The sequence below is a fragment of the Acromyrmex echinatior genome, chromosome 12 (genome assembly GCF_024713525.1).
Source record: "Acromyrmex echinatior isolate Ae372 chromosome 12, ASM2471352v2, whole genome shotgun sequence".
Classification (NCBI taxonomy): Eukaryota; Metazoa; Arthropoda; class Insecta; order Hymenoptera; family Formicidae; genus Acromyrmex; species Acromyrmex echinatior.
This window is the reverse complement of record NC_141863.1, coordinates 5784343-5800914: the sequence shown is the minus strand read 5'-3', so window position 1 is coordinate 5800914 and position 16572 is coordinate 5784343. Positions and strand designations below refer to the sequence as shown.

Genomic DNA, 16572 nt, shown 5'->3' with positions numbered 1-16572 from the left:
CGTTTCATCGCAATTTAAGAGGGCTGCAGTGAGTAGACAAGAGTCTTAACATTCTTCACAAATAAAAGCAAAAAATATTGAGAATAATCGTATATAACAGAAACTAAACCATCTCTTCTTCGAATTAAAAGAAGATATTTAAAATTGATATTATAATTATTATAATTATGATATGTTTATCTTTATATAATAACAAATATATAACTCTGATCTAATTTTTTAAAAAATTATATGAGAAAATTGAAAAGAAAAGTATTATAGCTGAATTTACACCGAGAGAGTTTCCTTGTAAATGCATTTCTTTAGGAGCGAATGCATCTTTTGATAGTTTCGAAAGGACGCTAAGTGTTATCTCCTGTCTCAAGTTTCAGAAGTTATAGACAATGCACTTACCTTGTGCGGCGTGCTCGTTCGAATCTCCGGCTGACCGTTGTCTCTGGTCATGTTCGTCGTGCTCGCAGTTGACTGTCCCCTATCCTCGACTCTTCCATTTCCTGATAGAATACTACTACTGGCCGGAGGCAGGTGATCTCCTGCGTTACCTGGCGGCCTTTTCACCCTGGTCTTGTTGTTATTGTTATTGTTATTGTTAGCGGTGGTGGCGGCACCGCTATTGCCGCTACTCTGAAAGTAGTGAGTGCCGGTCCTGATATTGATGTAATATTCGGGCGGAAAACTGGTGCCGGGCGAGGTGCCGTCAGTTGAATAGCCGGTCGAGTACGCACTCTCCGGCGAGGAGAGACTCACACTTCCGGCGGTACCGCCGGAAGTACCGGACGAGGTGGTCACTGTCGCGCCGTAGTTACCCCCGTGCAACCGGATACCGTCCACGTTCTTCGTCGGCGAATCCACTGGATGTACCTGGGGAAAAGATCAAAAGGTCCTTTAAATCGTACTTGCGCGCGCGTCCGCGAATTTCATCTTAATTTTTTTTATTTATTTCTGTGCAGTTAATTTTCTTTCAATAAACGATATTTCCATTCAATATAAATTGATAATAATAATAATAATAATTATATCAATGCTTATTTAAGATTATCACACAGAAAGAACAATTTTGCTTAAGTATGTAAAAATTTTAGCTAGATATAGATTTGAAAAACAATTTTATTAAATTACAAAAATAATTATGTATAAAATTTTTAAATATGATAAATAATATCGTAAGTTTTGATATTCTAACAACTAAATTAAACGTCTTAATTAATTTGATAGTCCAATAAAATTATTTTCAGATCGGTATCTAGCTAAATTTTTTAGATACTTCAGCAAAATCGTTCTTTGTAGAACAAGTTTTGCAGATCTTTTAATGATAATGTGTTGATCACACTTTAAATTAAACCATAAATAATGTACTGAATCAATTTATTGAATAATTAATAGATATATATGTGAATGATGATATTTGCGACACAGATCAAATTATTTTCATTAAAAAATAATCAAGGATGTACACAGAAATATTGAATGTAAAAAATACAAATGTAATAAATATTTACATAAAAAATTAATGTGTTTCAAAATAATGAAAGAGGCACTTACTTTAAAAAAATTATTACAAAGTATCTTTTAGATTCAGATTCTTCGGAACAGCTTTCAAAAGTCAATAGTATTAATGATCTTCAAAAATTCACTATATGATAATTTTATATGATAATCCAAAAGACACACAATAAAAAGGAAGAATGTATAACCGTGAAAATTCATAAATTCAATACTGTCTGTATTAATGTACGGTTCAATAAGACAGTGGTCCGATGACTGCACAAAATCTGAGAATACTGCGGCGATCTGCAATGGATGGCGTGAAAGAACGCAGGACTAGTCGCCTGCCGGGGTGTGTCGAGAAAAGAATACTGAACCCTTTTTCTATCCGCCTTAACGATAAGCGTCGACGTGCCCTGGCAACTCCTTCCACGGAAAACGCCGACCTAAGGGTCTGTTAGTCGGAGGAACGAACGGGGGTAACGAGCAAACGCTGGCAAGCAGTAGGAAAATAGGGGAAGCACTTCGCAAACTAGTTTGCCGATAATGACGATGAATCCGACGAGCATGCACCTTTCGAGATACTTCGGGACTGAGTAGTCGTGAACGCGAGTGAAAGCAATTAATGTTAGACCCATATAAAATTTCGCAACGCAACGACTGTCGAAACGATAAAGAGAATTCCAAACTTTTGAAAATTGCACTGAGAAGTTAATTTTATTTCTACTGAGTGTTATAGATATATCACGATAAGAATGTTAACCTAATCTTAAAATATTGTGTTTTATTTTCAAACTGCATAAGACTGTAATAAGATTAAGTACGTCAAGAATTTCTTATCTCGTTATCAGAAATTCTTTTTGAAAGGGCATTCTTTCTTTCGGAGAAAAATTTGTAATACCAAGCTTCTTTTACACAGAAGGAGAGAATTATATTGTAACAATATTGTATATAAGGGTTGTTTAAAAGTGTAATTTAAATCAAATTACGAAATAAGAGATACGGGAGGATCATGAAACATCAAAGATTTACTTGGGATTGTTTCGCAAAGTGACCGAGAAATTACGATGAGGTTGCTCACCTGATGCAAAGCGGGCGATCTGTTAGCGCTGTGGCTCCTGGGGGAGTTGCAGGTCGAGTCGAATCCTTTGTCGCCCTTCTTCCGGTCCTTCTTCTTTTTCGATCGCACGATGTGTGCCTCCATCCACGTGCGCAATTTCGTCCCGAACATGTTGCACACGAGTGTCGGCTAACGGAGTGGTGCCTCGTCGAAAATGCCCAAGTGGATAGAGGATAATCCTTCCCACGATTATCGTCCGCCGGAACCGGCTGCGATCGCGTTATTTGCGCAAACGTCCACTGCTTGAGCGTTCCATTTCACAGTGAAACAGGATCTCTGTAACGAGAAGAGATTCGCTCGTTTAATCTTGCTACGAATCAAGAATGATGGCGATTGAGAGATGATCGAAAGTGTTGCTTCTATGCTAGAGAAGTTTGCTAGGATCGATTATCTTATCAAGTTTATCTGCGTCGTGTGAAAAGTTCTAATGTCTCATGAATGTAATTTACAAATTATGTATAAGATGATTATCAACAACAAGTATTATTAATGTGTACTTTAATTATATGAAATTATATCCTATAATATAATTTTTGCTTTAGCATAAACATTCACTTCTAATACCGAAATAATTAATCAACGTGTATTCCGGAAAAACATAAAGATATATGGATGAGATGTATGAAATTCACAAAAATTATTATTATCAGGATAAAATACCGCTCGAAATATCAATATTCATTTATTTTGTATTATACATAAAAGAATGATTTTGCTGAAGTATCCAAAAATTGGAAGTTAGAAGTGGATTTAAAAATAATTATATAGGACACATAAACTAATAGCTAGAATGTCAATCTTTTGCTGCTCTAATTTCCTACCTAATTATTTTAATGATTCAAAAATTTTATTTTTAAATCTGTATCCAGCTAAATTTTGAAATATTTTAGCTAAATCGTTTTTTTCCATCTGTTATTGCAATCTAATTCCATTTGAAGTCAAAGCCATATATATTTCGCGGAACGTGATGTAATTATAGTCATAGCATAATTATAATTGATCTACCGATTAGACTTAATCATTGGACAGACGATCGCGATCGCGAGTGTCAAGTTTCGTCCAGTTCTCTTGATCGTATTACCTCGTAGATCATTGTGCGCCGCTTGTCGTGAGCACGATTATTACAGCATCATGTTACATCGCTATTTACACGTGCTCCTCGTACGACTCGTTCCGGGATCGTCAATAGTCTGCGTCACGGCCACGTACGAAAGCTCGTATTAACATACTAAGTGATCCATCGTCGCTTTTACGCTATTTCTCTTATCTCTAAACGTAGACGAACGACGGGCTATCAACCTGAGCTCGCCGTTCCCTGATCTCGCGAGACAATAAATCTGTAACGGAAGATATATGCACGCCACCGTGTAAACTCCCATGTCGCAAAGCGTGGATTTATGTGATCGCTAGCGAAGAAAAAAAATATTATGATCGATCTCGTTTCAATGCCGACTTTTACACCTATCTGCAGGAGATATACGAAATTTATCGCTTCGAGATTTGATAACAGATTCAAAATAAACTTCTCTTTAAGTTTTGTTATTCAAATAAAATGCAAAATTCAATCTTTGATCCTTTGAGTCTTGGAGACTTCGGTGAGATAAATTTTCTATCCGCGTTCGTTGAGTTTCAAATCAAGTGAGACACTTGATTCTCTTCGACCATTCTCATTACGGCCGGGGGTGGTAATCAGCGGGCTAAACTTAATTAGGAATCGACCACCGGGGGGTTGAGCAATTTAACGGACCGAATAATTAATGCGCCACGTGTTCGGGAAGACTGCACTGATTTAAACCGTTTCCAAGATCGCATGAAAAATAAATACTACAAAATTTATTTCGTCATACAATTTTACGGACCATATTCTGTAATTCTTAACAATCGTATTATCGAATAATTGCAGAAAAGAAAAAGTTGTCCACTAACAACTTTTCCTTTTTTATACAAACTTTCGATATTAATATCGTTAAAGATTATAGAATTCTATAAACGATAATGATTTCAACAACAAAATAATAACAAAATTATTGTAAACTCAATAACATTTCCCTAGCTATTATCCCTAGCTATTATTGAGTTTAAAATAATTTTATCGATATTTTTTTGTTACAAAATAAGAAGTTTTTTTACTAACAACAATCATTAATAATCAATAAGGATTAAATGAGTCTTAAACGTCGAAGAAAGCGGAGTCTGAAAATTTCAATATTAGAGAGAAATTTCTCCTGTCATACATCCAGAAAAAAGGTTGCTTCGATTTAAAGAAATTTCTTTGATTTAAATATTATTTTTTAAAATCAAATAAAATTTATTCAATTTAAAAAAATTTTGTTGAAATCATAATTTGAATATCATTTCTTGGATTTGAACATAATTCCTTTAAATCAAATAAATTTTATTTGAAATTTTATTTTATTTGATAGCAAAGAAAACTTCTTTAAATCGAAGCAACCTTTTCTCTAGGTGTAGAATTTAAATTTTAGAAGTGAAATTAAATCTTATTCTCACCTATACGTGTGCTACAAGAGCAAGGCGTTGTTTTTCGAGGTTCCTATACTTTTAAAGAATCTTTTGAAGTCTTCTACATTTATAATATTCAATTACGTTGAGTAAGTCGCCGTTTCTGTTTGCCTCGTCGATTTATGCCATCGACGAGGAGATACAAATTTGCATAAATGCGATCAGAAGCCGCAAATTTCGGAAACTGGCGGTAGAGTGATCTCTTTATGGAAATAAACGGATAGGTGCTGTCGCACCAACTTTCAAGAAGTACCAAAGAGGTTTTAGTCCAGCCAACCGAGTTTTAATCAGGACTTTCCGTCATCGTCTCGAAACTTTTTAGGTGTAAGAAAATGACGTTGAACGCATCGTTTTTTAAACAGTTAGATCGCCAACTTGAATTTGTCATGCACGTTGGAAGTTTTTCGGATGTAATAATCTCATTACATACAGAATCAGCAGAGTTAATTAAGCTCCGTGCGGCTGACAGAATTTTGTGAGGCATTAAATGCAGGCTGGCGAAGCGTAATACAATCACAAATCTCCGCTTTTGCTCTTCCGGCTTAAAAGGGCTTACAATAATTTATAAATTCCTCTTTCGCTTATATTTCCACTTTTACGATCTCGCTCACTTATATTGTTAATATTTTAGTACCACTTTCACGCCAGTTAGTTCGTCCCTGTTCTTCTTTCTCCTTCGTTTTACTTTCCTACTATCTGATCAATTCTACTATTTGATTTTACGTTCTGCTATAAAATTTACAAGCCTCTTCTTGCTTTTACTCCATATGCATACTCCATATTTGTTCCAATCGCCTACGGAAGAAACGTGATGCGAAAGAATTCCCTCTTCTTTTCCCTTATCGGTATCCTTATCGGTTTTCCTATTTCTACAAGTTATTGCGCCTTCCATCTTCTCCTAAAATCCACAAATCGACTTCGTTATTCCTTGCGCATTTTTTATTCATTCCCATCATCCACAGAACAGAGATATGATTCCTTCTTCAGCTGGGAACCATCTCACGTATGCCTTCTCCCGTATATACCGCATGCTATGTGCAAAAGCTGCACGCTATGTGCGAGTTGTAGATGGATATATGTAAACTTCGTAATGCATATTTACTCACGAAGCCAGACTCCTCGATCTTGGCGCGGCGCTTATCAATCTTCAGACTAGAAAGGGCTTTTCGCGAAATAAATATTTCGTCGACCGCGCCCGCGTCATCGTCGTCGACGCGATTGAATCGTCCTGCGCATCTCTTTCTCCTGCCTCCGACTCGAAGGTTTCGTCCTACGTGAGCAGAAACCGGAAGACGAAGACGACGATGATGACGACGCCGACGGTGTCCTCGAATCGAACGCGACGAATTTCTCACGGGAGAATGACATCGTGACTGGAGAATGGATGAATCGAGCTTCGCTCAAAAAACCACAATTAAAAAACTGAACAGAAAAAGACTGAAAGGATTGATGTCCTGTAAGATGAAGATTTCTATAGATCGATTCGAAGAAAGTACGTGGCTCTGACCTGGATGGCGTAAAGAAGAAAGTCAAGTCTCTTTAAAAAAATGTTAATTACCTTGAATTAGAAAAATCATTTCCAAAGGCGATTAAATATTCAAACAATTGTAACTAAAAAAATTAGAATAAAGATAAGAATTTCTTTGAACGTCGTACGGAAAGAATAGTTTTGTTAAAAACTGAACTAGATTATGAGATAAAATAACTCTATTTTATAATTTAAATTGAATTATATTTATGATATTATAATTACGATATTATAGGATATAATTTAATATTCGAAGCAAACTGTCGAGCAAAAATCAACTGGTTAAGAATGATATATAATATCGAACTTTCAGATTTGTTAGAGGATTTACTTCTTGCTTAAGGGAAATTTCTTGATTAAAAGCGCTTCTAAGATGGCATATCGAGCGACATGGAATATCTTTCCCTCTGCTTGCTGCGAACTGCCTTGAACGAGTGCTCGTCAGATCTCTTAATCGCATCTGGCATCGCGACGCTCGTTAAGACGTCGCTTGCTCGCCTGCCGTTCGTGATGATCCGATTGCGTATGCTAACGCGCAAGTTATAACGCAGTTAAATTCGCCATCCCAATCCTTCGTCCTTGCCCTCGCCCTTGTCTTCGTCGTCGTCATCACCAAGTCCCGGGATTTCATTTCCATAATGTTTCGGCGAAATTTAAGGACATCTAGAAGGATAACCAACCCCCGGAACCCGGAGAGAAATCCTCGTTAGTCTCGGACCGCAGTCCCCATACTTCATCCCTCTTCTTCCCTGCGCCGTCATATCGACTTTGTGTGAACAAAGCGGTTCACTTTGAACCACTTGCATGTTCAATTCATGAAGTTTATATAGTTCGACAATTAGAGAATGGATCGAACTCTCTCTCTCTCTCTCTCTCTCTCTCTCTCTCTCTCTCTTTCTATTTTTTTCTCTTTCTTTCTTAGCGACCATTCAATGGAGATACTAATTAACCCATTAAATTTTCGTTTTTCTGAGACTGATGACTCTATATAGTCGAATAAGTTCGATGGAAGCGAAAAAAATCGGCTCTTCATAAAAATTAAGTATTTAAGAAATTTATTTTAGAAAATAATGCATTTAGTGTATAATTTTTAGCATTTTTTCATTTTATAATATATAGAAAGAAAACGATTTTGGTAAAGTATTTAAAAATTTAGTTAAATAAAGATCTGAAAATAATTTTATTGAATTTTTTGATGCATTGTTCTCTCATCATGCTTGAGTTTTCTAGATAATTATTTTTAAAAGCAAAAATTTTGACATTCTGTAGGATGTTCAAGCAATGATGGTCTAATAAAATTATTTTCAAATTTATATTTAGCTAAATTTTTAGATATTTCAATAAAATTAATATAATATCTACACTGTATGTCTGATATATATATTTCACTATCCTATTTTTTCTCATTTTACCGTAAATTCCTCTTTTTATCTATTAACGTCAGACCACTAAATGCACATTTATTTTATATTCGCAATAAGACAATTGATGCAAATTGTTCAATTTAACACATTATTAATTTATATGTATTTTCCGCTTTATATAAAACTGATATTCATAATGTCAATCATCAAGACAGCTAAAACTAATTCGATATATTCTCTATTTCAAAGGTGAAAGTGTTCCGGTGGCTCAAAGGATTAAACCAATATATGATACATCGCTACACTCCAGTGAAAACGTCGAGATGGAGTTAGAGAAGGCCGGAGAGGAGGTAATTTTCAGGGTTAACAAGGGTTCCTTTGGCCAGGATGTGCAGCAGTATCGCAGTATCGATGAATGGTCAGAGACAAGAGCTCGTTAGTCTCGTTACAGTTCCGGCAAACGGGGAAGGAACGGGGTTTCGAGTGAGTGCATCCCCTGTATACCCTGTATAATGCCAGCCCCTATAATTTATCGTGGTCAAGCCGGTGTGTAATAACGATGATATCGGGGTAACTTTTGACTTGATTAAAGCGAGGCTTATTGCCTGGCCGGGGAGACATGCTGGTCCTCGTGAAAATTTTGCTTTTTTCGCGGTCGAAGGTTCGCCAAGTCAGCGCAAAATTCGCGCGAAATTACTGTGTGGGTCACCATACAAGTGTAATCCGCTTATCTGAATCGTATAGCATACCTGATGTACTCCTGAAATAATACTTAACCCATTAAGTATTAGGGCAGAATGGTCTTCGCAGCTGTTACTTAAGGTATAATCTGCCTTAAGAGGTCTTAAAATAAGGAGTTTATTGGGTACATACATAAACGTACTTACATGTATCCAGATATCGAGAAGTAGCTTCCTTTAGTATGGAGAAATAATTTAGAAGCTAAGGGGCGTCGAAATGAACGCGGAACGTTACTAACATTGCCGTTCGCGATGCGTAAATCGAAATGCTGGGAATACACGGAATATTAAGGAAACTTTCGGCGTAACATATCGGCCATTAATCATCGTACCCCGTTGCAGGGTGGTCGCCTAGTATTTCCCCTCGGTGAAATGGAAATTGCCTTAATGCGTGTACGGTATTCCCCAGTATACACGGATAGAATTTCAGAGTACTTGTATGGAACTTAGTGATTTTCCATATCACAAAATGTAGCTGCATTCGAAATTTCAAGAGAGAAATATATCTTCGTATAGGGGTTCGAAAGGAAATAGTATATCCCTGTACTTTATTGCTAAACCGAAAAAACTTCTTACATAAATTAAATTTGATACATTTCACGTATCCTAAATTAAATTTCCGTGTTAATTTAAAACAAGATAAATATATTAGGAAATAACATAAATATTATATAAAAAATTAAAACAAAAACGTAATATTGACGCAATTTATAAACAATCATATTTCTTCATTAAAATTAATATGTTAAATTAATACATTTTATTTAATAATATATTAAATTAATATGTTAAATTAATACCTTTTATTTTAATTTAGCTAAGCTAAGCAAAATTTACGTTTTTAAAAAATATTATGTTTAACACAAAAATATTCATTTAGTATAATTAGATTATAAGTTAACACTCAGATATATTAGCAATTCAACAAAAAATTTTAACAAGAACTTGAGAAACTTCGTTTCAAAAATACAAAAATACAAAATGTCTTTTTACTGTATATAGATTAAATCTAATTAAATAATTAATATATAGTAACATTCTTGAATTTTTAAAACAAATAAATACGTTATTATAACGTAAAATTTCTGCTCAAATTTTTATACAAAAAAATTAAGCACCAATTAATTACGCTATAATCGCCTCTGTTTCTTTTTTTGGAACACATGGTGCGCACTTACATAATTTAACTTTTATTTTCACGGTGGGTGCCACCTGCAGATTCTTGCTTCTTTCTTCTCTTATACCTTTTTTAATCTAAGGAATGTCCAGAGCGTCTTGAATATGGATCTCTCGGTTTAATTTAGAAAATGTGTGTAATAACTAGTTACTTACTCTCTTAAGGAATTAATCAAATGTATTAAAAATATTATAAAACTTAATATAACAAACAGGAGAGAAAACATAAAATAAATTTTTATAATTTTCTTTCTTTCTTTCTTATATAAAAATATTCAAATAAAAAATACATATTTTAAAATAAAATAAGTTATGCATTTTTTGCACAAGATCTTATTATTATTTCTCAAATTGAACGATTCCTTAAATCATTATATTTAATATTAAAAATACCTTACGTGTCTATGTTATCTTTAATTAATTATTCTAATTAAAAAGTACATATATAAGAACAATATAGATATGTTATTAGAACACTGTGTCTTTTTATGGTAAATTTATGATATTTCCGTAATGTAAATTTCCGTAATCTTTGCGAGTGTTACCTGTCTGAGGGAGATTTTTCCATGCTTTAATCTTTTTTTTCTTTAATTTCCCATATGCTCAGGGAATTCCAACACTGGTTCATAACAAACGACGCGTTAATTATTGAGAGTAGCGGTCCGAGGACGGGATTCGCGATTCGACGAAAATTCACGACCCTTTACTTAACAGCTCTTAGAATGAACGTGTAAGTGACAGTAACATCGCGTGCACGTTGAACACAATTAATTCACGACACGTGACATCGGTCATGTGCGTATAATTAGCAGTGCCTGTTTCACGGCTGTAATAATCAACGTTTGCGTGTAGAGACGTCGTCGTAAAATTTGTATCGACTGATTTGTACCTTTCGACAGTCCTCCTTTGGTCCAAGGCTCGCCTTTGTTAAGGCGGATCAACGTCTCGTCGCGTCGATTAATATGCATGAGACACGTACAGGGTGTCTCGATATTCCTCATCTTAACTTTAACGATGAATTCTCGAACTTTAATCTGAAGCTCATTTTGTTTTGCTTAGAATATTGAAGTATCGAGCTTCATAATTAAAAAAATCAGGTTAATAAAATCAGGAAAATTGAAAAACAATATTTAAAAAAATTATACAAAATGTACATGAGAACAACAATTTTGTTGAAGTATCTAAAAATTTAGTTAAATACAGATCTGAAAATAATTTTATTGGACTATCAAAATAATAATATAGAGAATGTTTAAGCTCGTTTTGCTAGAATAAAAAAGTTGCTCTTCATGACTAACTTTCCTACATAATTATTTTTATAATCCAATAAAATTATTTTTAAATCTGTATCTATTTCTAGATACTTCAGCAAAATCGTTCTTTCTCTGTAGAAGGACAAAGTTATGATAAAAAGGTAAAGCTAGATAAGAAAAACCTTAAAAATATATGATTTTTGTATCTAACTCTTACCTAACTCTTATCAATTATATTTAAATATGTTTATGTTGTGATAAATTTCGATTTGCAGGCACTGCACATTGTACATTAAAGTAATCGTACAAATTAATGTAAAAATGCATGTTTAATATGAATATGTATTAAATTGTGACTCTTGTATCTTCAATACACTTTATTGTGTGCTGTTTTGTCAAATATGTATGAAAAGCTTTATTTTATTCAAAATATTTATTATATTTCACTTTTACACTGAAATTAGATCAATATACAACAATTTAATGTGTACCATATCAGTGCCTCCAATCGAATTCATTTGCTATCAATAGATTACTTGCATGGAAAAGATTTGAGCAATCTAATTTCAGTTTGTCTTGAACTTCACCCGAATTTTTATCGATCGAAGTCTCATTATAAGATAAATCGTGCATAAACATTTCTGAATTTATTTCTGCATGTGTGTGCTAGAGTGAGGCAATTTTTCACCTGAATTGCTTTCGTAATAAAGAGGAAATAACTAAAGCGTCGTATGATCTACGACTTGTACGCTAATCGCGTATATGCAAATGTCACCCTTATCAGGTACACACGTACACGCCTAGTACATGTGTACGGCTTAGTGTAACATCGTTTCGGCGGTATTACAAGCAACTCGAGATTTCTCGTTGGATCTTGATCAACGATTTTGTGCGTATTACATAGCCGCGCGCACGCGATCAAGTCCGCACGAGCGTATGAAAATTTCACTTTCAACCGTGCTGATACGAATATATTAATATTGTATTATGCCGGCGTATTAGGTGTTTGCTGTGATTTTTACAAACGTTTTTTTTATCTTCCAATTCCGTAAATAAGACAGCGGCGATAAAAATCTAGGAAATGTGATCCTATCAATAAATTGGACTTTTTAAATCTTGGGTATTTTATTAAATCTTTCTCGAAAAAATTACTTAGATTTAAACATTCTTCGAGAAATAATTGGAAATTTATAATATGAAACTGAGAAATTGGATTTCCAATTCTCAAAACATAAGTTTGACTTTAAATCTGTTGGAAAATTTTAAAATTTAGGAACATTCAAGTCTTAAAGTCTATCTTAAAGTCTATCTTTAACTCTTAAAAAATAGAAAAATAGAAAATCTTGTAAAGCCGTAAGTATCCTGAATTTATTGCATTTTTTGAAAAAGGCGATAGTAAAAGTCAAAGGAATATACAAGATATTAAAACTGTTTTAAAGATAAGTATTATTTTTTAATTTATTTTCTGTTAGAAATTCTGTTAGAAATTTATGTTATAATATATATATATATATTAGGTGTTGGAATTAATTCGTAGCGTTTTTTAATGAAAGAATGTTATTTATTTCACATGAGCATTAAAAAATACATTAATGAAAGTACTTCCCATCACTTGTAAAACGCTACGAATTAATTCCAACACCTAATATATGTATATATATATATATATATATATATATAGATCTAAAAATAATTTTATTAGACTGTCAAAATAATTATATAGAAAATTCGAGCATGATGAGCAATGCTGCAAAAAGAAATTTGATATTCTAGCAATCAGTTCGAGTATCCTACACAATTATTTCGATGGTCCAGCAAAATTTTTCTATATCTAGCTACACTTCAGTCATACTTCAGTAAAATCCTTCTTTTCGTGTACCGTCGTCTAAGATTGAGTCGCGATCTCCGGAGAGAAGTATCACCAGAAAAATATCGGCTCCGATTCTACAGCCATGTCGCATTTCCGTTTCTTCCTCCTGCGAGACCTTCCTGGCGGCGAGAAGTCAGTCGACTCTTCCTGCGGGACGCACGTGCGACGGATTAAAAGCGGACGGAAATTATGGCGGTGGCAGCGCCGCTGGGATTCCCTCCCCGGACATCCCACGGGACCCCATGTCGCCGGAAATAAAGGTGCCAAGCTACTGGCTAAAGGGAGTGGTTAAATTCACTGACACTGCAGTGTGGCGGGATAGACCTCGACCCCTCGATGTGCTGGAGTTCCGCACGAACCCGACGACCAACACCCTTCTTTCGATCTAAGGGGGAAACAAAGCGATGATAACGTTTGCCTGCTGTAAAAGTGTTTTCCGTGATCATAGGAGAAGGTGCAGACTAAAGATTCTCTAATAAGAATCTGGACACGCGTCACAGTTGCATTTACAGAGTATAGTAGTTTTAACAAAAATCTGTGAGAGAGCCTTCATACCTGCGAGAGGACATTGTGACATTATTTTTTTCTCTTTTTCTTGTTTATTTCTTTCTCTCTCTCTTTTTCTATCTCTTAGGAATTGTTAAAATGGTGGCCCAATCAAAAGAGGCTTTCTCATATCCAGATTCTTATTAGAGGATCTCTAATATAAACTAAATGTGCACCACTGAAAGATTGAAGATATGAAGATGCAAGTTTGAAAGATCAAATCTAAAGATATCGATTTTACAAATTGAAAACGTAAAATATCTATATGAAAAGGATCAATTTTATTCAAGTATCTAAAAATTTAGCTAAATACAGATTTGAAAATAATTTTGTTGGATCACCAAAATAATGAAGTAGGATGCTCAAATTGATTGCTAGAATGTTAAAACTTTTTTCAGCATTGCTTGAGATCTAACTAATTTTTAGACACTTCATTAAAATTCTCTTCTCTCTTTGTCTGTCTTTTTTCGTGTACGATTTTTAAAATTCAATATTTATATTTTCTGAAAGTTCAAAACTCTAGAAATGAAAACTGCTTCAAATTTCATCTAATGTACGAACGATCGTAACTAATGTGCAAATAAATTTGAAAAAGGCTCTGAAATATCCGGTTTTCACATTTTTTAAATCCTAGAGATCCTATCCGAAGCTCAGAGTTTCGCTGATCTCGAGTTTGCGAAACTCGAAATTCCGAGGGTGCATAAGTAGGAATGAAACAGCACAGTCGGGCGAATTTACGGAATATTCATGTCAATTCAGAATCTGTCTTCGCAGTTGTTTCATCTCGCACGCGAGCGAGGGGCGCAGTTGCACAACTCGTGGAGTGTATGCATGCATAATGATCAAATAACTTTTTCTCTCTGTGTGACGGATCGCTCTTGCAGGCAACAACGGAGCGCGTTGTACTCAAGGCACGCGTACTTAATTACTTAATTAAGTAACGCGAGAACATGACTGTGGAATAGCTTGCAGTGCAGCACTATCGATCCGCCATATACTAAAAATAAACGTCTATAAAAGGAGATTTACGTAATGATAAAGAGATAATTCATGTCTTTTCTTTAAACTCGAGAAACGCTGCTTTTGTCAGCAGAAACTCGCCAAACTTTGAGAGAGTTGAAAGAAGTTGGAAATAATGGTGCTGACTATACGTTTGCGATGTGATTTAAAGTTCCTCTCGGCCGAAACACATTCTTCCATTCTGGTTATACCAGTGTTCACGAGGAATCACCCTTTAACCCAAGGGAGCTATGCTGCCGATTCAACAGACATTCCTTGTGAGAGGAGGGGCTTTTTGAGAAGGGTGGATTACCTCCGAACGGTATTTTATGATATAACAACGATTGCGGATGCCAACTGATCCTTGTTCTCGATTAAAGCAGAGATGAATGTACAAAATATATTAGTTAAACAATAAAATTGATAACCCTCAAAAAATTGATCTAACCCAAGTCACCTGGAATATTTTTATTCTCCAGCAATGAGAAAATATGAATTGTAAAACAGATATTGATTTTCTTTCCTTTTTAATTTGACTGTTACTTAAAATTTATTTTTGCTTTTTAAGAAATACTATCATAACAAAGTTATTTAATCTGCTTCCGCTCAATGTTTATGTGGTTTCTACTCACTTTTTTCAGAAAATCGTAAAATAACCATATCCATAATATGTTCTTAAATGTCAATAAAAATCAGAAAACAATCAATAGTGCACAATATGTTATTAATAATAATGATTTTAAATAGGATGTAAAAAACACCCATTTACGTAAAAAAATAAGAAAATTACTCCTAAGTTAAATATAATTATTAAATATTACTTATTTATTTAATAATTTGAGCAACAGTTTTTATAAGACAAAAAAATAAACATAGATATAAAATATAATATAAAATATGTGTATTCAATTAAAATAAATATATATTATTAATAAAAAATGTATTTATAATATTAATTTAAAACAGAAAATAAAAAAAGTATCTTTAATAAAAATTCTTTTTCGCCCTTGTAAATATTTCATTTTTAAATTTTTTCTAAAAAAAATTTAAAAGAATATTATATTATCCCATGAAGAATTACCGCCTACAAAATAAATCATTAGAACGCCGGTAATTTCCTGGGTGCGCGCTCGGGATACCGAGTGTCCTCACTTTTGACACTTCATCGTGACGAGAAGATCCCTTCGTTTCCCGGGGGATGATTCCCCGACGATGACGACACGTCAGGCTCTCGCGGGTGCGGCACTGCGAAAAATTCGCTCCCAGGATAGCACGGGGCGTGACTCACGCTCGGCGACGAATACGCTTTAATTAGAAACCCCGTTTAATTTTTGTCAGCTCGAATGACGAGGAGTGAAGTGGCCCCAATTTAGATTCCACATTGCTCCGTCATAAAATCTGTGATTAAATACGTGGGGATCGACGCCCTGATGATATAGACACGAGGGAGAAGCTGGAAAAATTGGAAACAAATGGCCGGTGGTAATTAGCAAAAATGAATATATTATGTATTTTTTTTTTTTTCTTCGATGACGTATCTGCGTGTTGGAAGCAATGCGACGCTATTAACTTCTCTACGTTAAATACGAGTGAGTGACGCATATGTTTATCTTGGAGAGACGACGCGTTTCGCTGGAAAGCCGTTTTAAAATAGGGATTACGATTCCCATTCTGCGGATTCGACATCGCGGATGTATTCCTTTCATTTCCGAAGAATAATCGAAAATACACTGATCGAGGAATACCAGGGGCATGTAAAACGGAGATTAAATCGACTGAGAATGGGACGATGGAATGAGAGAAATTACAAAGTTTGTTAGTTAACTTGGATACCGACGTTAATCTCAAAGATTGCCAATACAATTTCGTGAGCGTTGCTGTTTACGTTGCAGCAGGTCCGTGCTGCTAACTGCAAGCGAAACAAACTTGTTAATTAAAAACAACATTATCTAAAGAGTAATAAAGCACGCC

The 16572-nt window shown here is 34.6% G+C and overlaps 1 protein-coding gene across 9 annotated transcripts in view; it reads right to left on the bottom strand.

The window, feature by feature from the left end:
- Positions 1 to 16572, bottom strand: part of LOC105149556 (hypothetical protein) — a 165690-nt gene that overhangs the window by 12440 nt on the left and 136678 nt on the right. For 8 of the 9 annotated variants that reach the window (XM_087411996.1, XM_087411997.1, XM_087411999.1 and 5 more), the window contains 2 exons: positions 2567 to 2881; positions 394 to 861 (listed from right to left, as the gene is read on the bottom strand). In XM_087411996.1, coding sequence (XP_087268122.1) covers positions 394 to 861; positions 2567 to 2716 — 618 coding nt within the window. In that variant the 5' untranslated portion in view covers positions 2717 to 2881. Of the gene's footprint in view, positions 1 to 393; positions 862 to 2566; positions 2882 to 13108; positions 13442 to 16572 lie in introns of all 9 variants that reach the window. The other variant, XM_087411993.1, reaches the window with a different exon arrangement.